Source organism: Protobothrops mucrosquamatus, unplaced genomic scaffold, assembly GCF_001527695.2.
Source record: "Protobothrops mucrosquamatus isolate PMUCROS unplaced genomic scaffold, P.Mucros_1.0 scaffold1150, whole genome shotgun sequence".
Classification (NCBI taxonomy): domain Eukaryota; kingdom Metazoa; phylum Chordata; class Lepidosauria; order Squamata; family Viperidae; genus Protobothrops; species Protobothrops mucrosquamatus.
This window is the reverse complement of record NW_015387365.1, coordinates 69,084-89,513: the sequence shown is the minus strand read 5'-3', so window position 1 is coordinate 89,513 and position 20,430 is coordinate 69,084. Positions and strand designations below refer to the sequence as shown.

Here is a 20,430-nt window from a genome sequence, read left to right as displayed (position 1 = left end):
TTGTTTCCAAGGACCATTCCTGGTTTGTGCATCTTGCAGTAAAAGATCTTTTCCCAACACTGTGGGAGAAAAATGTCCCCTTCTGAGTTCAAAGGGTCTAAAGACATGAGAAAATGGCTGAATTGTAAGATATCCCCTGTGTGGTCCTTTAACTGCAAAGCCCCATGGAAAGGCTTTATAACTGACAGTGTGTCTTTAGGTGCCCCCATGTTATGTTTCCATTGGGAAGTTAGGATCCAAACTTTCTGAAGTGATGACTTTCTGGATGTTATGTAATAATGCAGAGCTGACTGTACAAGTGCATTAGTTTGAGGATCTCCAAAGAGAATAATCACTTCAGCTTTACAACAGCTTTCTAAAAAAAGAACAAATTTATTCCATGTATCAACAAAATTATCCGATTTCAATATTTTAGTGAAGGCCACACATATCTCCTTCTCCTTGAGCATTGGCATCAGAGATGAGATGAAACGTTCTCCACTGTCATCTTTGTTAGCCACAAGCCCAACCCAGTTCCACTGGAAATACAGGAGCAGTTGAACTAAACCCACATACTGAGGGAATTCCTTAGAATTAACTTGGAAGAAGGAAGGATAATCGGTCCTGTCTTCTTGAGAGAACTCAAAGCCAACACCGAGCTGAAGAAAGCAAGATTTTTTTTTCATAGACAAAGTACAGTTTTATGGTGACTTTAGGAGTCACCATTGTAAGGTTGATTGCTCCATTAGTCAGTCTGATTCACTCTGAGTGGCAAGTTTAAGTTTCTTCCTTTCTCAGGAAGAGCCACAAGTTACATATTTTACCTGATTGTGACAAGTCTGAAGACATGGACACAAACCATCCACCAGATACAGAGAATAAACTCCACTGAAAGGGTGGCTACACTTTTATGTAGTATTAGTCAGTTAGATAGGAAGTAATTCCTGTATAAAGAATTCCTCTTGGCCTGCTCAGCATTTAGGAAATATCTCATTATCGATCTCTATCATGTTATATAAAACTTTATCTTGACACATGAAACACAAAAATAAATTCAACTATCATGTGGATTATCTGTCACATATTCATGATATGCCCCAGTAAACACCTTTGGTTTGATCTTTGGTTTCTTTGTGTGCTTCTCTTGTTTGTCTATGTGAGTAGCCATCATCATATCCCTCTTACCTGTGGGACCTTGAAGATGCTGAAGATGGAAGCCATCTGCCTTGAGGATTTGGGAATAAAGCCTCCAATGACAGAGAGCAGAGTGTCCTGCCTGTCACACTGATAACCTGGAATCATTTGGCCTTGTGTGGAGAGCAGGGAGAGGCTGATTATGGAAATACTTCTCTCAGTCTGTTGATTGTCAGAGATTTTCAATCCAAGTGTGATATTGGGGAGGATAACCAGGTCCTTGTTGACCTCTCTGACAGCAAATACCAAGGCCAGGAACTGCTGGTAGCTCTGTGGTATGAATCTATAGTGAAAAAAATCATTTTCAGGAAAGGTCAGGTTGGTGGAGTTTGCCTTGTCTTTTTTTGGTGTTGATTGGGCTCAGAAGTCCCAAGTTTCATTGGTTTGAGTCTTTTTGAAGGACGTTTCTTGATGATATTTGGATGACTTTGTGAGAAAGGAGAAAATGTCTCTTTTCATATCACAGAGCATTTTATACTCTCTAAGGTCCTTTCCTTCTTCACATTGCTCCAGTGGTTATAATCCTTCCCCATTGCTCTACTAGCACCCTAATTAATTTGGTTCTCTCTTGGAGCAGCTTCTTCAGTGGCAGTCCAAGCATCTATTTATTAAACACTGTCAGCACTGCTGATTCCAAAACTGAGGGGGTTTTATACAACTCCTAGACACTAGAAAAGCATTGAGCTTCTCTTTGAGCTTCCCACCACGAACCTCTGTCCAAATTAATGTTATAACTCTACTTCTTCACTAGGCCAGGACAGTTTCTAACCTGTTGTCCATCCTTGCTTTTGTTATTTATCATCTTTCTGATGAAAACTTCTGTATAGAGAATTTATCTATTTTAAGAATTTCGCTATTTACTGAGAAAAGAAGAAGGATTTGAACTACACAGGTAAATTCAGGGGGCTGGACTAGAAGACATCCAAGGTCCTTTCCAGCTTCTATTCTATTCTATTCTATTCTATTCTATTCTATTCTATTCTACTCTACTCTACTCTACTCTACTCTACTCTACTCTACTCTACTCTATTCACTACACCATATCCCTCCAGGTGAGACTTACAAACTTGGCATAAAAAGCAGGAATGGATTGTTTTGAAAGTCTGGAACAATGGCAAGAGTAGTTCCCAGGTGAAAATTCCCACCAATAATGAGATCACCAGGCTTATAGTAGCTTTCCTGTGACTGGAAATAATTCCTCAACCCACATATAGATTGCATCTTCCTAGCAGCATTTGGAGGCAGGAGCCAGAAGAGCAACAGCAGGAAGAGAGGCAGCCCAGTCATTCTTGTTACCTTCCTTCCTACATCAGAAATGAAGGTTTATGCAGAGGCTGAATTGCAGGTAGCACTTGAAATTCTCACCAGAGCTTTAGCAAAATATAGACTGCCTTCCCAGCTGGATGGCCTCAATGCAAATTTATATCAACCATGTTTCCTCTTCCCTCTGTTTGGGCTGTGACCAAAGAGAAATTGGTGGCCAGCTGAGTCTCAGCAAACTCAGGAGTTTGCTTCTTGCAAGACAAGGCAAGATATGTCCTGGCCCTACAGGGAGCACTAAAAGCATATATTTTTTTTACAGTAGGTTTGATTTCGGAAGATTTGTGAGGGTAAAAATCTACAGGGAATACATTAACAATTAATGTTCTTCTGACAATTGCAAAAAAAACCAAAAACAATTATCCTAGCAACTAGAAGGGGAAAAACATGTTTATTTCTCTTGTTGCTAATCCACAGTGTCTTGAGACCCAAGGTGAAGCTGGGTGTTTGAGTTACCTGAAACTGAGCATCTGTGTCATAGTTTCTTCAGAAAGTGTGCTGGTAGGGCACGGTGGCACATGATAAACTGTTGTACCCTAATAGGAATGATAATGATAATAATAAAGTTGGAAGGGACCTTGGAGGTCATCTAGTCCAACCCCCTGCTCAGGCAGGAAACCCTACACCATTTCAGACAAATGGCTGTCCAATCTCTTCTTAAAAACCTCCAGTGTTGGAGCATTCACTGCTTCTGGATGCAGGTTGTTCCGCTGGTTAATTGTTCTCACTGTCAGGAAGTTTCTCCTTAGTTCCAAGTTGCTTCTCTCCTTGATTAGTTTCCATCCTTTGCTTGTCCTGCCTTCAAGCACTTTGGAAAAGGTGTCAACAATCATAGCAATGTTTGGTTGGTTTACTTTTATCCATATAGAAGTGTATTTGATTAGAAACTAATTCTCTCATAGGCCTTAAAATGAGAACATGGAGTAACCAAATTGGAAGAGACTGCCAACCCCCTGCTTGAACAGGAGACCCTATTCCATTTCAGACAAACGACTAACCGGTCTCTTCTTCAAAGCCACCAAGTATGTAACACACACAACTTCTGAAGGCAAGCCACTCCACCGAGTAATTGTCCTCACTGTTAGGAAGCTTCTTCCTAGTTCTAGGTTGCTTCTCTCCTTGATCAGTTTCCATCCATTATTCCTTGTCTTGCCTCCTGGTGCTTTGAAAAATAGGTTGACCCCCTCAGATATTGGAACATGGCTATCATGTCACCCCTAGTCCATCTTTTCAGTAGACTAGCCATTCCCAATTCCTGCAACTATTCTTCATATGTTTTAGTCACCATCCTCCTAATCATCTTTGTCACTTTTCTCTGCACTCTTTCCAGAATCTCAACATGGTTGTGCAACACATTTCAGAAGGTGAGTTGAAATCATAGACTAGGGGGGACATGATAGCAGTGTTCCAATATCTCAGGGGCTGCCACAAAGAAGAGGGAGTCAAGCTATTTTCCAAAGCGCCTGAAGGCAGGACAAGAAGCAACGGATGGAAACTAATCAAGGAGAGAAGCAACCTAGAACTAAGGAGAAACTTCCTGACAGTTAGAACAATTAACCAGTGGAACAATCTGCCTCCAGAAGCGGTGAATGCGCCAACACTGGAAGTTTTTAAGAAGAGACTGGACAGCCATTTGTCCAAAATGGTATAGGGTTCCTGCCTGAGCAGAGGGTTGGACTCGATGACCTCCAAGGTCCCTTCCAACTTTATTATTATTATTATTATTATTATTATTATTATTATTATTATTATTATTATTATTATTATTATTATTATTATTATTATTATTATTATTATTATTATTATTATTATTATTATAATAATAATAATAATAATAATAATTATTATTATTATTATTATTATTATTATTATTATTATTATTATTATTATTATTATTATTATTATTATTATTATTATTATTATTATTATTATTATTATTATTATTATGTCCACTGAGCACTGACTACTGTCAATTTATGCCTGAAGAGCACAAGCTAAAGATTGGAGACAAGCAATCTGTCCATGTAAACTAGCAATCTGCATACAAAATAGGATCATATCCAAATTTCAGCCATGGTGGACAGTGGTTAGAATGCAGTACTGCAGGCTACTTCTGCTGACTGCTGGCTGTCAGCAGTTCAGCAGTTCGAATCTCACCAGCTCAAGGTTGACTCAGCCTTCCATCTTTCTGAGGTTGGTAAAATGAGGAGCCAGATTGTTAGGGGGACAAAATGCTGACTTTATAAACCACTTAGACAGGGCTGTAAAGTACTGTGAAGTGGTATATGACTCTAAGTGCTATTTCTATTGCTAAAAAGAGTACCATGGGAAACAAGTGCTACACTGAACTAAACCAGATATCCTAAATATAAAAATGCAATCACATAAGCACTTTTAAAACTATACTTTTGATCATATGCATATTTCTGGTCAGATGCTCTCACAAAGAATGAAAAGTTAAAGGAGCATGGTGGCTCAGATTGTTAGAATGGTGGGCTGATGATCGGCAGGCTTGCTTTCAATCCCGGTTTCCAAATCCCTTATAAATCAGTGATTTTTATGCTTCATTATATTTTCTCTACAATTCAGATGAGGTCTCAATAAGATAATGTAGCATTTGGGGGAAAAGATACAAACCAAAAGACCAGCCCCAGAAGACAAGATGGAGAAGATCTCCACAGCCACCATGGACTTTCCCTTGGTGCTCAGGTAGGTAGGGAGGAAAGTGATCCAAACACTGCAAAAGACCAGCATGCTAAAAGTGATGAACTTGGCTTCATTAAAGCTGTCAGGCAATTTCCTGGCCATAAAGGCCACTGTGAAACTGACGAGGGCCAGAAAAGCCAGGTAGCCAAGGACAGCATAAAATTTCGAAGCTGGGCCTTCATTACATTCCAAGATGATTTCTCCTATCAAGGAGTGGAAGTCCAAGTTAGGAAATGGGGGAGAGGTCACCAGCCAAGTGGCACAAAGAAGTGCTTGGACCAGGGGACAAACTAAGACAATGGAATTGATCAATGGTTTTCCTAAGAGTTTCCTTGTCTTGTTCCCCGGCTTGGTGGCCATAAAGGCCAGAACCACCATGACAGTTTTTGCCAACACAGAAGAAACTGCAAGGGAAAATAATATGGCAAAGGCAGATTGTTGGAAGAGGCAGGTGAGCTTCCTGGGTCGACCAAGGAAGAGGAAGGAGCAGAGGAAGCAGAGCAGGAGGGAGACCAGGAGGATGTAGGTGAGATCTCGGTTGTTGGCCTTGACAATAGGTGTGTCGTGATGTTTAAGGAAAATCACCAGGACTGCCAATGTGATCATAGAGAGAAAAAGAGTGAGACATAATAAAGTGTATCCCAAGATCTCTTGATAGGCAAGGAAGTGGATCCTTTTGGCAATGCAGTGGTTCTTGTGTTCATTGGGGTATCGGTCTTCTGGGCAGAGGTCACAGAGGGAAGCATCTGAAATCAAAAGTCTTTGTTTAAGGATTTCAGAGGTATCTGATATGAGCAGTATCCCTCCCTTAGGGATGACATGAGTGTCTCCTTTCTGCTGTGGCCAACCCATAGTCTTAGTGATGAATGAACTATGTGTATTATACAGGGGATCAAAAAGGACAAATTATCCTTCATGATGACACTGAGAGTCAGTTCTGTTCAGCCCCAGCTGTTTGATCAGATTGCTCTGGATTAAAGGGTCTCTTCAGTCACTGGGCATATCAATGCCTACTCTAGATTTCAGAGTGATAGAAACTATGAACCATGTTTTTTTTTTTCAAATTTATACTGAAACCCCCAGAATTCTCAAAGATCTTGTTATTTTATTTATGTGTACATTGTCCGTTGTTCTGGGCTGAAAGAATGAGAGAAAAAAGGACATGCAACTGTATATTGAGTAAGGGAGAAAGGTCTCTTTTCCCATTCAAAAGTGGTTTAAAGGGAAATTGTTTACAGGGAAAAAAAGGAAAGAAAGATGCAGAAACAAGACAGCACTGAGAGCTTTCGGGATCAACCTCTCTGTTTGTACCTCTGCCCATTCAGATTATTTTCCCTCCAGGGGAAGGTTAGTAAATATGAATAGATCAATCTCCTACTTTTCCTATAGGTGTGTCAATTTCCTGAGAGAATAGTAGTACTAAAGAAAGAAGCACCTACTTAAGTAATAAAAATTAAAACTTGAACCTCACACTCCCATCCTTTATGAAATGATTGGTAGCTGTTCTTCCAATGGGCTGAGAAAGTAAGGGAAGAAAAGCTAGTAAGGTACCCATAAATTGTTTATTGAAATTACCCTGCATTAAATTGGTTAGGAGAGAAATGTTGGGGAAGGTGAGTTTAGTTCCATAAACTAAAATGCTGTGCTGAGAACTATTGAAGCATATCAATCCTATAAAAAATTAATTAATATGAAAATATATTAATATATGCTGAATGGTTTCCTTGATCATGGAAGACCTAAATTTGAAGTAAGCTCTACCTGTCTTATCAGAAATGCTCCCTTCTGGACAAGGATCACATTGATAGCAGCAAACCTGCTTTCCCTCTGGAACTCTTCTCCTCTCTCCTGCTTGGCATCTCTTCATGCCACATCTGGCAAAGGGCACCTTCTGAAAGAGAAAAGAGAAATGAGATGATCATCTTGAGAGATGATCTAAGCCAGACATGTCAAACACAAGGCCCGGGGGCCGGATGCGTCCCGCAAAGTGGTTTCATGTGGCCCGCGAAGCTATCCTGGAAACAGTGAGGGAATGGCCTCCGCTGCCTTGGCCCTGGCCCAGGCCGGCCGGGAGCCAATGTACAATTTTGTGGTGGCCCTCTATGCTGCAACACATTCAGTCTTAGCTCCACAAGACCATCTATAAACAGGACTGGCTCCTGCTGCGTTGGCCCTGCCCCCTGGGTGCATGCTGGGGAGGTGTCACCCTTTGTGAGGAATGAAGAAATGGACCATACCTTGGTGCTTGCCCCGGTCCCACCCCCTTCTGCCAGAGACCCTGAGATCTGTCCCACTCCTGCCCAGGCCCCCACAGGCACCCTTGACACGAACGATGTAGAGCTCGCCATGCCCACCCAGTAGGCCACACCCACTCCATCCACGCCCACCAAGTAGGCTGCACCCATCCAGCCCCCCTGAGGGCAACTGCAATGCTGATGCGGTCCTCAATGAAATTGAGTTTGACACCCCTGATCTAAGCAATGAATATGCTTCATTAATTTTTTTCCACATTCCTATTTCAATTCTATATTCCTATTTTTATGTTCAGCTAAAAGAGAAAAATGGTTGAGATGGCCTAAAAAATGAACAAGCTTCATTATTGATTTCCACATTTCTTTTTCCATGTTCAGAACGTCTTCAAAATAAATAGTTAACCAGGGTCTACAAGAAATCTCCTGAGGGATTCAGGCCAGTAGCATTCCTGATCCATCAATGGATTCTGGAGATTGGAATTTTGGGAGCTGAGTCTTGAAAGGAAGGGGGGAAAGCGTTGAGCTTTGTTAAAAAAAAGATTCATGAGGATCCAACTGAACAGGAATGTTCCATGGAAATTGTTGTTGTCTCCTCCAATTGCATCCTGGATTCCAATTCCAAACCTTTGTAGACCTGCCACATATCTGACCTCAATTGTGTTACATGCAAAGAAGATTTTTCACCAAATGTCTGCATGTAATTCAATAGATTTGTTTCCAGTTAGAAGGATATTCTGCAGCCCAGGGCAGAATGAATGTTCTCTTAAATTTACAACATTTCCTTCCATCTCACCTTTGTGACCCAAATGATTGTATCAGACATAATGATGAAATTTTGGCCTGGGGGAGCCTCAGGATTTACTTGCCCAACTTTCATGGGAATAAAAGATTGATTGGGGAGGAAAACCCAATTGAGAAGATCATATTGAGCAGATCCAAGTCCATTTTCTGAGAAGGAGACTTCATCTCCAGCACTGTTGTTGAAGTGGACATTCCTCAAATAGGCAAGAATCTGAAAGAAAAGGGACCTTCACAAATTAAAGTAATCAACCAATTACTTCGTTGAATTTCCATCAACTTGGTAGATGGAAACTAATCAAGGAGAGAAGAACCTGAAACTAAGAAGAAATTTCCTGACAGTTAGAACAATTAATCAGTGAAACAACTTGCTTCCAGAAGTTGTGAATGCTCCAACACTGGAAGTTTTTAAGAAGAAATTGGAGAACTATTTGTCTGTAATCATATAGGGGTTCCTGCTTAAGCAGGGGGTTGGACTAGAAGACCTCCAAGGTACCTTCCAACTCTGTTGTTCTATTCTATTCTATTCTATTCTAACCAGAAAGTCACAAATGAGACATCATGGCTTCTATCATTCTGCGATAGTCAGCATCTTAGAAAATGGGATGTATATCTGAAAAGCTAGACATTTTCACTTGGTGAAGATCTGAGCAATCAGGAGTAAAACCAAATATTTGACTCCTTCTCCAGCACTACAAATGTTTTTCTTTATGGTTGTATGATGGCTTCTTCTATTCCTACTATACCAGAATGATACCTACCATATTTTTCCGTGTATAAGATGCTATTTTTTCCTGCAAACACCCTGTTCAAAAATCAGATGCATCTTATACAAGTGCAGAGTCTTATACACGGAAAAATAATGGTAACCTCCGCAGCCCAGGGCATGCCTGTGTGGGTTGCCATGCTGCCTGGTGCAGATGCAGGGCTTGCCACTAATGGAAAGTGGAAGGGGGCAAGATCTTCGGCCAGCCAAACTTCTGGAGTTGCCGGCTCAGCTGTTTGGCACTCTGCCAAACAGCTGATTGGCATGGAGAAACTCGCATGCCAGAGTGTCTTATACAAGGGTGCAGCTTATAGACTGAAAAATACGGTACATAAAAAGATTTTAATTCTATATTCCAAATTTCCTTATATGGTTTTTCTACTGTGATACTTGGGGACATAGATTTTTAAATGTTTATTTTGACCTGAGGTCTTGTGAATGACAAATGCATCTATATCATTTCACTATCCAGAGTGGTCCAATGTTTAGTCTTTGATGAAGAAAAATCTCATAAATTTCAGACTAGGACCCACTAGGACATCTTTGAATCCTACTCTGTAAGCCAGATTTGACAAAAACTGCTTTCATACAATACGTTTAGCAGTACAACAAATGACAAACAAAAGAAATAATGTGGAGTCATAAAGGACTCTAAGCCACATAAACATAAATCAAGCTTAAGAGAGACTGAATTGAGGTCTTTTTAGACCTTGGATTCAGGCTACATGTTGAGGGAAACTGAGATGGTTCTGCAAATATGCCCACTAGTTCAACTAGGCTGTTGAAGCTTCTTGCACAACCTAGATTGTCATCTTGCTCTGCAATGACACATTCTCCTTGGAATGGTCACCTCCTGAAATTCAGGGAACTGCTGAAAGGTTTTCAGGATCTTATAAGATCCTGGTTTGATTTACTTCTCTTTTCACCCCTCTACCCCATTTCAATCAAACATTATAAAGAATAACAGAGTTGGAAGGGACCTTGGAGGTCTGCTCAAGTAGGAAACCCTATACCATTTGGACAAATGGCTGTCCAGTCTCTTCTTAAGAATCTCCAGTGATGGGGCAACCACAATCAATGGAATCCACAAGCTGTTCCATTGGTTCATTGTTCTCACTGTCAGGAAATCTCTCCTTAGTTCTAGATTGGATCTCTCCTTGATTAGGTTCCATCCATTGCTTCCTGTCCTTATTACCAATTTTCACGCAGTTGAAGCATCTCCATGATCAAAATTGGGGCACTTGGCAACTTGCATGTATTTATAATAGTTGCACTGTCCTCGGGTCATATGATCCCCATTTGTAGCCTTCCCAGCTGCCTTACAACAGGCAAGTCAATGGGGGAAGCCAAATTCCTTTAATGACCATATGATTCATTTAAGAACTGCGGTAATGTGCTCAATAACTGTGGCAAAAAATGTCATAAAATGGGTCAAAACTCACTTAAAATTGCCTTATTTAAGCAATGGAAATTTTGGGCTCAATTGTACTTATTTCATATTTATTTATTATTTTATTTATTTATTATTTAAATTTCTACCCCGCCCTTCTCCCTGCGGACTCAGGGCGGCTTACAGCCTTTTTAAAAACAAGTACATAACTACAAAAATACTAACGTTAAAAAGTTAATTAAAATAAAATATTATTATAAGGCCTTTATAATTTAATTTTTTTTAAAAAAAAAAATTATTATAAAACCAAGTTAAAAATAACCCTTAGGCCAGTCCTGCCAGTTTAAATAGCCATGTCTTGAGGGCGCGGCGGAAGGAGGGGAGATCCGGAATCACTCGGATCTCTGGGGGTAGTTCGTTCCATAGGGTGGGAGCTCCAACCGAGAAGGCCCTCCTCCTGGGGGTCGCCAGCCGGCACTGTCTGGCTGACGGCACCCTGAGGAGGCCCTCTCTGTGGGAGCGTATCGGCCGGTGGGGGGTAATCTGAGGCAGAAGGCGGTCTCGGAGATAACCAGGTCCGATGCCATGGAGTGCTTNGGAAAGCCACCGGCAGCCAGTGCAGCTCGCGCAGCAGCGGCGTTACATGGGAGCGACGAGTCACTCCCAACACCGCCCGCGCGGCTGCATTCTGGACTAACTGGAGCCTCCGAGTGCTCCTCAAGGGGAGCCCCATGTAGAGAGCATTGCAGTAGTCCAGGCGGGAGGTGTTGTTATATATATATTGTTATACTGTTTTAAAATAATCCCTTCCCTAATCTGTTCTGAGTTGTACAGTAGCGTAAAGATGTTTAATCAGTAATTCAAGGAATACATATAGGAAACTTTCTTTCAAAGGCTCTATGCAATAAATAAAATATCACATAAATTACCTGCCATGATTGGATATCTGAGATCGTCTTTCCAAGCCTCCTCATGGCTGGTTTCATCCCTGATGCATACATTGTGTGTAGTGCATGTGCCAGAGCAAAAATGGCATTGTAGATATTGTAACTTTCACCTGTCATGCTTGTTTCAAAAATGTGAGTTGGCACATTTTGTATATTCTCCTTTCCTATACATTGCTTTTTCTTCTTTCCAGGTTTGTTCATCTTGCAGTCAAAGATCTTTTCCCACCACTGTGGGAGAAAAATGTCCCCTTCTGGGTTCAAAGGGTCTAAAGACATGAGAAAATGGCTGAATTGTAAGATATCCCCTGTGTGGTCCCTCAACTGCAAAGCCCCATGGAAAGGCTTTATAACTGGCAATATGTCTTTAGCTGCCACTACATTATGTTTCCATTGGGAAGTTAGGATCCAAACTTTCTGAGGCAGTGACTTGGAGGATGTTACGTAAATATGCAGAGCTGACTGTACATCTGCATTAGTATGAGGGTCTCCAAAGAGAATAATCACTTCAGCTTTACAACAGTTTTGTAAAAAAAGAACAAATGTATTCATTCTATGAAAACAATTATCTGATTTCAATATTTCAGTGAAGGCCACACATATCTCCTTCTCCTTGAGCATTGGCATCAGAGATGAGATGAAACGTTCTCCACTGTCATCTTTGTTAGTCACAAGCCCAACCCAGTTCCACTGGAAATACAGGAGCAGTTGAACTAAACCCACATACTGAGGGAATTCCTTGGGATTAATCTGGCAAAAGGAAGGATAAACTCTTTTCTCTCTCTGCGAGAACTCAAAGCCAACACCGAGCTGGAGAAAGTGAGAATCTTATTTCAAAGACAAAGTAAAGGTTGATGTTGACTTTAGGGGTCACCATTGTATGGTTGATTCCCCCACTAGTCAACCATTGATCTAATACAGAGAATACACTGCACTGAAAGGGTGGCTACACTTTTGTGAAGTATTAGTTAATAAGGAAGCAACTCCTATATAAAGAATTCCTCTTGGCAAGGTCACCATTTAGGGAATATTTCATTATCTACCTCTATCCTGTTATATAACCACAAAAATAAATTCAACTATCATGTGGATTCTGTAAGTCACATATTCATTATGTGCCCCAGTAAACACTTTTGGTTTTATCTTTGGTTTCTGCGTCTGCTTCTCTTGTTTGTCTATGTGAGTATCCATCATTGGATTCTCCTTACCTGTGGGACCTTGAAGGTGCTGAAGATGGAAGCCATCTGCCTTGAGGATTTGGGGATGAAGCCTCCAATGACAGAGAGTAGAGTGTCCTGCCTGTCACACTGATAACCTGGAACCATTCGGCCTCGTGTGGAAAGCAGGGAGAGGCTGATTATGGAAATATTTCTCTCGGTCTGTTGATTGTCAGAAATTTGCAATCCAAGTGTGATATTGGGGAGGATAACCAGGTCCTTGTTGATCTCTCTGACTGCAAATACCAAGGCCAGGAACTGCTGGTAGCTCTTTGGTATGAGTCTATAGTGAGAAAAATCAGTGGGGAAATTTTCAGAAGAGGTCAAGCTGGTGGAGTTTGTCTTGTCTTTTTTTGGTGTTGGTTAGACTCATAAGTCCCAAGTTTCATTGGTTTGAGTCTTTTTGAAGGACATTTCTTGATGATACTTGGATGACTTTGGGAGAAAGGAGAAAATGTCTCTTTTCATATCACAGAGCATTTTATATTCTCTAAGGTCTTTTCCTTCTTCACATTGCTCCAGTGGTTATAATCTTTCCCCATTGCTCTACTAGCACCCAAATTAATTTAGTTCTCTTTTGGAGAGCTTCTTCAGTGTGAATCCCAGCATCTATTTATTAAACACTGTCAGCAGTGCTGATTCCAAAACTGAGGGGGTTTTATACAACTCCTGAACACTGGAAAAAAAATGAGCTTCTCTTTGAGCTTCCCACCATGAACTTCTGTCCAAATTAATATTATAACTCAACTTCTTCACTAGCCCAGGACAGTTTCTAACCTGTTGTCCATCCTTGCTTTTGTTATTTATCATCTTTCTGATGAAAACATCTGTATAGAGAATTGTACCTATTTTAAGAGTTTCACTCTTTACTGAGAAAAGAAGAAGGATTTGAACTACACAGGTATTTTTGAAAGGAGTACCTGAATTTAAAACAAAGCAAACAAAGCTTGAGCAGGGGGTTGGACTAGAAGACCTCCAAGGTCCCTTCCAGCTGTATTCTGTTCTGTTCTATTCTGTTCTGTTCTATTCTTTTTTTTCATAATAATTTTTATTATCATTTTCCTTTATACAGCTCTAGTACATATTCAGCAGACTGTGTCATTTTTATATACTTCAGATCAACATTCTATACAATATATACACTATATACATTCAATATCTAACCCACAATAGCCTTATGTATATTTCCAATTTTTGTTTCTATTGTCTATCCAAGTATACCATTTTTCCCAAACCGCGTAAAATTCCAAATCATCTTTTTCTTTTAATTCTAGAGTGAGTTTGTTCATTTCGGCACATTCATATAACTTCTGAATGATCAATCCCTCTGGTGGTATATTGCGTTTCTTCCAGTATTGCGTGAACGCAATTCTTGTCGCACTTAATATATGTAGAATCAGATATCTTATTTTCCTATCAAATTTCTTTTTAAGTATTCCCAGGAGAAATGTTTCCGGGTTTAATTCTATTTGACATTTTGTTAGCTCTTGTAGCCATCCTTGTATCTTAGTCCAATATTTTTTCGCTTCAGGACACAGCCACCAAGCATGAAAGAAGGTACTTTGATGATAGTTACATTTCCAACATTTTGGGCTTTGGTTCGGATACATTTTCGCCAATCTTGCAGGGGCTAGGTGCCAACGGTATAGCATTTTATACTGATTTTCCTTATATGCAGCGGATTTTGTTATTTTGTAATTTTTGTTCCAAATTCTTTCCCAATCTTCTAATTTTATATTGTGCCCTATGTTTTTTGCCCATGCAATCATAGGTTCTTTCACTATCTCCTCTACTCTATCAAATTCTAATAAATAGTTATATATTTTGGATATTAATTTTCCTTCAGGGCCTAGCAATAGTTTGTCTAATTGTTTTAGTTCCGTGTCAATTCCATACTCTTCCACATCTTTCTTGTATCTAGATTGCAGTTGTAAATATGGCCACCAATCAATAGTTATTCCTTGTTCTTTTAATAACTGACTATTTTTGAGCTTCCCCGGTTTATCTAAAATTTCTGAGTATCTGGGCATTTTGCTTATATCCAACTCTATTCTATTCTATTCTATTATTCTATTCTATTCTATTCTATTCTATTCTATTCTATTCTATTCTAAACAATTAACTACATCATATCCCTCCAGGTGAGACTTACAAACTTGGCATAAAAAGCAGGAATGGGTTGTTTTGAAAGTCTGGAACAATGGAAAGAGTAGTGGTTCCCAGATGAAAATTCCCACCAATAATGAGATCACCAGGCTTATAGTAGCTTTCCTGTGACTGGAAATAATTCCTCAACACACATATAGATTGCATCTTCCTAGCAGCATTTGGAGGCAGGAGCCAGAAGAGCAACAGCAGGAAGAGAGGCAGCCCAATCATTCTTGTTACCTTCCTTCCTACATCAGAAATGAAGGTGTATGCAGAGGCTGAATTGCAGGTAGCACTTGAAATTCTCACCAGAGCTTTAGCAAAATATAGACTGCCTTCCCAGCTGGATGGCCTCAATGCAAATTTATATCAACCATGTTTCCTCTTCCCTCTGTTTGGGCTGTGACCAAAGAGAAATCTATGGCCAGCTGAGTCTCAGCAAACCCAGGAGTTTGCTTCTTGCAAGACAAGGCAAGATATCATGTCCTTATCCTACAGGGAGAACTAAGAGCATATTTTTTTTATAGCACGTTTCATTTTGGAAGATTTGTGAGGGTAGAAATCTACAGGGAATACATTAGCAATTAGTGTTCTTCTGACAATTGCAAAGAAAAACAATTGTCCTGGCACTAGAAGGGGAAAAACATGTTTATTTCCCTTGTTGCTAATCTGCAGAGCAAATGGTCTTGAGATCCAAGGTGAAGCTGGGTGTTTGAGGTACCTGAAACTTAGCACCTGTGACATAGTTTGTTCAGAAAGTGTGCTAGTAGGGCATGGTGGCACATGATAAACTGTTGTACCCTGGTAGGTATGAGCAATCATATCAGTGTTTGAATGGTTTATTTTTATCAATATAGAAGTGTATTAGATTAGAAACTAAGTTTTCTCATAGACCTTAACATTAGAACAGAGTTGGAAGGGACCTTGGAGGTCTTCTAGTCCAACCTCCTGCTTGAGCAGGAGACCCTATTCCATTTCAGATAAATGGCTGTCCAGTCTCTTCTTAAAAGCCACCAGAAATAGAACACCAACCACTTCTGAAGGCAAGCCGTTTCACCACTTAATTGTCCTCACTGTTAGTTTCACCCTAGTTTTAGGTTGCCTTTCTCCTTGTTTAATTTCCATCTATTTCTTGTCTTCTCTTCTGGTGCTTTGAAAAATAGATTGATCCCCCTCAAATATTGGAGCACTGCTTATCATGTCACTCCTAATCCATCTTTTCACTAGACTAGCCATACCCAATACCTGCAAACATTCTTCATACATTTTAGTCTCTAGTCCCCTAATCATTTTGGCACTTTTCTCCGCACTCTTTCCAGAATCTCAACATCTTTTTTATATTCTGGTATCCAAAACTGGATGCAATATTCCAAGTGTGGTCTTACTAAGGCTTTTTAAAGGGGTACTAATACTTCATGTGACCTTGATTTTATTGATTGATTCTATTAATTCTAGGATTGCATTGGCTTTTTTGGCTGCTGCCACACACAGCTGGCTCATATTTAAGTGATTGTCCACTAGGACTCCAAGCCAACCTTAAGCCAGGTTTCACTAATCTATACCTATATAGTTGGTTTTTCTTGCCTAAGTATAAAAACCTTATTTTTATCTACACTGAATTCCATTTTGTTAGATAGAGTCTAGTGTTCAAATCTGTCAAGATCTTTTTGGATCTTGAGCTTGTCTTCTCAGATGTTGGCTATTCCTGCCAAGTTACTGTTATCTGCAAATTTGATGAGTTCCTCTTCTATTTCCTTATCTAGATTGTCTGTGAAGATATTGACGAGTACTGGGCCTAAAATGAAACTTTGGAGTACCCCATTGCTTACTTCATTACAGTCCTCTGCTAGTTCCCTGGTGCTCCAAGATCTTTGAAAGATATGGTTCAATGATTCCAACATCATGTATGCCTGCTCTTTCAGAGCTCTGGGATGTAATCCTCAAGTCCTGGTGATTTGAACTCATCTAGTACAGCCAGGTGTTCTGTTACCATTTTCTTGCCTATTTTAATTTAATTTTAATTTAATTAATTAATTCTGGTTTTTGTAGGTTGGGCTATTTCTTCTTTTTGTGTGAAGATAAATGCAAAGAAAGTATTAAGCAGCTCTGCTTTCTCCCTGCTACCCATCACTTCCTTGTCATCTTCTCCCATTAGTGGACCAATTTTTGCCTTGACTTTTTTCTTGTTTTTTATATGTTGAAAGAAACTTTTTATTATTATTTTTGACATTTGTTGCAAGTCTTAGTTCATTCTGAGCCTTAGCTTTCCTAACTTCATTTTTGCAGATTCTGGCTATTTGCTGGTGTTCTGACTTACTTACGCGTCCCTCTTTCCCTCTTTTATACTTATCCATTTTGTCTTTCAGTTTATGATAGAGTTCTTTATATGACCATGCTGGCTTCTTCTGGATCTTTTCTTTTTCTTTTTCAGTGGTATATCTATTACTCTGACTGTTGGAGGATTTCCTAAGGATAATCCAAAGCTTGCCTCAGACCCACTATTTTGCCCTGCATCATTTTTCAGTCCCCACCCTCTGCAGTTTGAATATTTCTTCGAGTGGCAATTCCTAGTACCTTGATAGTGAATGCAATACTGTAAAACAGTAATATGTTAAAAGTTTCCATTAAAAGCAACACAATGAGAAAATGTCCTCTGTGAAATAATAAATGTAGGAGATGATCCCGAGGGAGGAGTCAAATGCATCATAAGTCATGAGTCCCTGCACCCCTGCAATAAATCTAAATCCAGCCCACCTTGAATGCCTTCTTAATTCCTTCTAATTTCCCTTGATTGTTAGTAGCTCAGATTTTTTGTAGAGAGCTTAAGCTTGCAATAAATCTTTATACTATTTGAACTGCCTAAATCTGCTGATTTCCCTGGACCTTGACAATAAACATCTTTAACATCAAGTTTATTTCCATACAGAGAACTGGACCTCAGTGTGGATAAAAGGAGGACTTGGAAAAAACTTTCAGAATAGAGCTGAAAGGAGCCTTGGAGGTCTTCTAGTCCAGCCTCTGCTCAAGCAGGAAACCCAATAACATTTCAGACAAATGGCTGTCCAGTCTCTTCTTAAAAACCTCCTGTGATGGAGCACCCATAACTTCTGAAGGCAAGCCTTTTGACTGGATTATTGCTCTCGCTGTCAGGAAATTTCTCTTTAGTTTTAGGTTGCTTCTATCCTTGATTAGTTTCCATTCATTGTTTCTCATCCCATCCTCTGGTGCTTTGGAAAATAAGTTGACCCTCTTTTCTTTGTGGCAGCCCATGGGTGATTGTTGCTGACAAAACAGGTATATTGTGACCAGTCAACACACTTGATAACCAATTATTAATTGACAAAATCTTTCTTCATCTCATGACCACATAGAAATGCCACTCTATTCTGAATACGCTTTAAAGACAAATAAAAATGTGGCCTATCCCAGCATTTGTTAGAGATTTTTGTTTGCAATAGTGCAGAATATCTGTAGCTCAGGTGTAGGATGAGGATGGAGGTTCGTTCTCCAAGTTTGGGGGTTGGTTTCCAAACATTTCATTACCACACTAGGTAACATCTTCAGCAGTGTTTAGTGGATGTCTGTGTCAGTGTTATACAAGGGTTTCAGGTGTGGGAGTGTCAAGTGAGAGTCTTGAGATGGGCCAGGTGTGAGTCATCAGAGAGAGGCTTATGATGGGGAGGTACTTCAGGTCAGGGTCATTGGAGGGTATGTTTGCTTCTTCTCTCAGCTCTGTCAATCTCTGAGGAAATAGACCTGAGAGAGAAAAAAGATATCCATCTATCTATGACTTTTCAATAGAACACTTTTTTGTGGGTTCAAGTATATAGTGGGGAAAATAACAGACCACAATCTGAAACGGAAAGCCACAGTAATCACAGAAGTGTCCAGGGAGTGGATAGCTGAATCTCTGGTTATCCTATCCCCAGGGTCATCATGAATGAAGGATCAATTGCTGTTTTTGATGCCCCATAAATTGCACAATGGGTCATTCATCACCTCTTTTGTTGGTTGGTTGAAATTGAAAGGGGACAGCCATATCATCTCTGTGGGAAGGACAATGCTCATGGCAGATCCCCCTAAAATCCTTAGACAAAGATTCTTGATTTCAAATGCAGCTCACTGTGAACCTTGCCCAGAAGATGAATATCCCAACAAGGACAATGACCAATGCAATTGCCAAAAAGATCCATTTCCTTGCCTATCAAGAGATCCTGGGATACACTTTAATCTCTCTCTCACTCTTTTCTCTCTGTGACTACATCTGCAGTCCTGGTGATTTTCTATAAAAATCATGACACACCAATTGTGTCCAAGGTCTCGTCCAGCTTCTATTCTATTCTATTCTATTCTATTCTATTCTATTCTATTCTATTCTATTCTATTCTATTCTATTCTATTCTATTCTAGAGATCTTGGAATGCAAGGAAGGCTCGGCTTTAATATTTTACACTGTCCTTGCTTATCCAGTTTTTTTTGCCCTCATCAGTTTCACAATGGCCTTTCTAGCTAGGAAATTGCCTGACAGCTTTAATGAAGTCAACTTCATTACTTTCAGCATGCTGGTCTCTGCAGTGTTTGGATCACTTTCCTCCCCACCTACCTGAGCACTAAAGGCAAGTCCATGATGACTGTGGAGATCTTCTCCATTTTGGCCTCTGGCATGTATCTTTTTCCCCAAATGCTACATTATTCTACTGAGGCACAATCTGAATTGTAAAGAAAATACAGTAAGAAACAAGAATTTTTAACAAATGCAAGGATCAGTCTCATTTATATTTATCTTTGAGGCATGTTTAGAATGTGATAACATTTCTAAACAATGATGACATGAAGAAGGAATTTCTCCATTAATGAATTCCTTATCAGATGCTTTAACTGCTTACAAGTTACCTGTGGTCAGCAACAAACACCCAGACTTTTGTTTGTTATGTCTTCAGGGTGTCCTCAGTGAAGTGCATTGCCCTGTGTGGTTGAACATGTTTATTATTTCAATAAACATATGTTTATTATTTCAAGGAGGAAATTTTCTTAATTTGTTACTTATTTTATTTACTCTATTTTTTTGGGGGGGAGGGGTAATATTTTAAAGGAAGAATTGGCTTCTGTATCAGTGTTTTTAAACGATGATGATGATGATGATAAAGTTGGAAGGGACCTTGGAGGTCATCTAGTCCAACCCCCTGCTCAGACAGGAAACCCTATACCATTTCGGACAAATGGCTGTCCAGTTTTTTCTTAAAAACTTCCAGTGTTGGCGCATTCACCACTTCTGGAGGCAGGTGGTTCCTCTGGTTAATTGTTCTAACTGTCAGGAAGTTTCTCCTTAGTTCTAGGTTGCTTCTCTCTTTCGTTAGCTTCCACCCGTTGCTCCTTGTCTTGCCTTCAGGCACTTTGGAAAATAGCTTGACTCCCTCTTCTTTGTGGCAGCCCCTGACATATTGGAACACTGCTATCATGTCCTCCCTCATCCTTCTCTTTGTTAAACTAGACATACCCAATTCCAGCAACCGTTCATTATATGTTTTAGCCTCCAGTCCCCTAATCATCTTTGTTGCTCTTCTCTGTACTCTTTCTAGAGTCTCAACATCTTTTTTACATCGTGGTGACCAAAACTGGATGCAGTATTCCAAGTGTGGCCTTACCAAGGCATTGTAAAGTGGTATTAATACTTCACGTGATCTTGATTCTATCCCTCTGTTAATGCAGCCTAGCA

The 20,430-nt window shown here is 39.9% G+C and overlaps 1 protein-coding gene across 1 annotated transcript; it reads right to left on the bottom strand.

Moving 5' to 3' along the window:
• Nucleotides 1-5,040: 5,040 nt before the first annotated feature.
• On the bottom strand, nucleotides 5,041-19,364 carry LOC114922868 (vomeronasal type-2 receptor 26-like). Its single transcript, XM_029284967.1, has 4 exons — nucleotides 19,318-19,364; nucleotides 12,558-12,849; nucleotides 11,523-11,673; nucleotides 5,041-5,945 (listed from the first exon to the last, which is right to left on the bottom strand). Exons 1-4 carry the CDS (start codon nucleotides 19,362-19,364, stop codon nucleotides 5,041-5,043), a joined length of 1,395 nt encoding a protein of 464 aa, XP_029140800.1.
• Nucleotides 19,365-20,430: the final 1,066 nt, after the last annotated feature.

Bases quoted from the DNA above. Each gene is read 5' to 3' on its own strand.
- LOC114922868 (XM_029284967.1), bottom strand. From the start codon at position 19,364: ATGGAGAAGATCTCCACAGTCATCATGGACTTGCCTTTAGTGCTCAG. The intron at 12,850-19,317 runs GTAGGTGGGGAG...TTCTCACTATAG, and splicing joins GACTTGCCTTTAGTGCTCAG to ACTCATACCAAAGAGCTACC. The intron at 5,946-11,522 runs GTATAGGAAAGG...TTTTGATTTCAG, and splicing joins TGGAAAGAAGAAAAAGCAAT to ATGCTTCCCTCTGTGACCTC.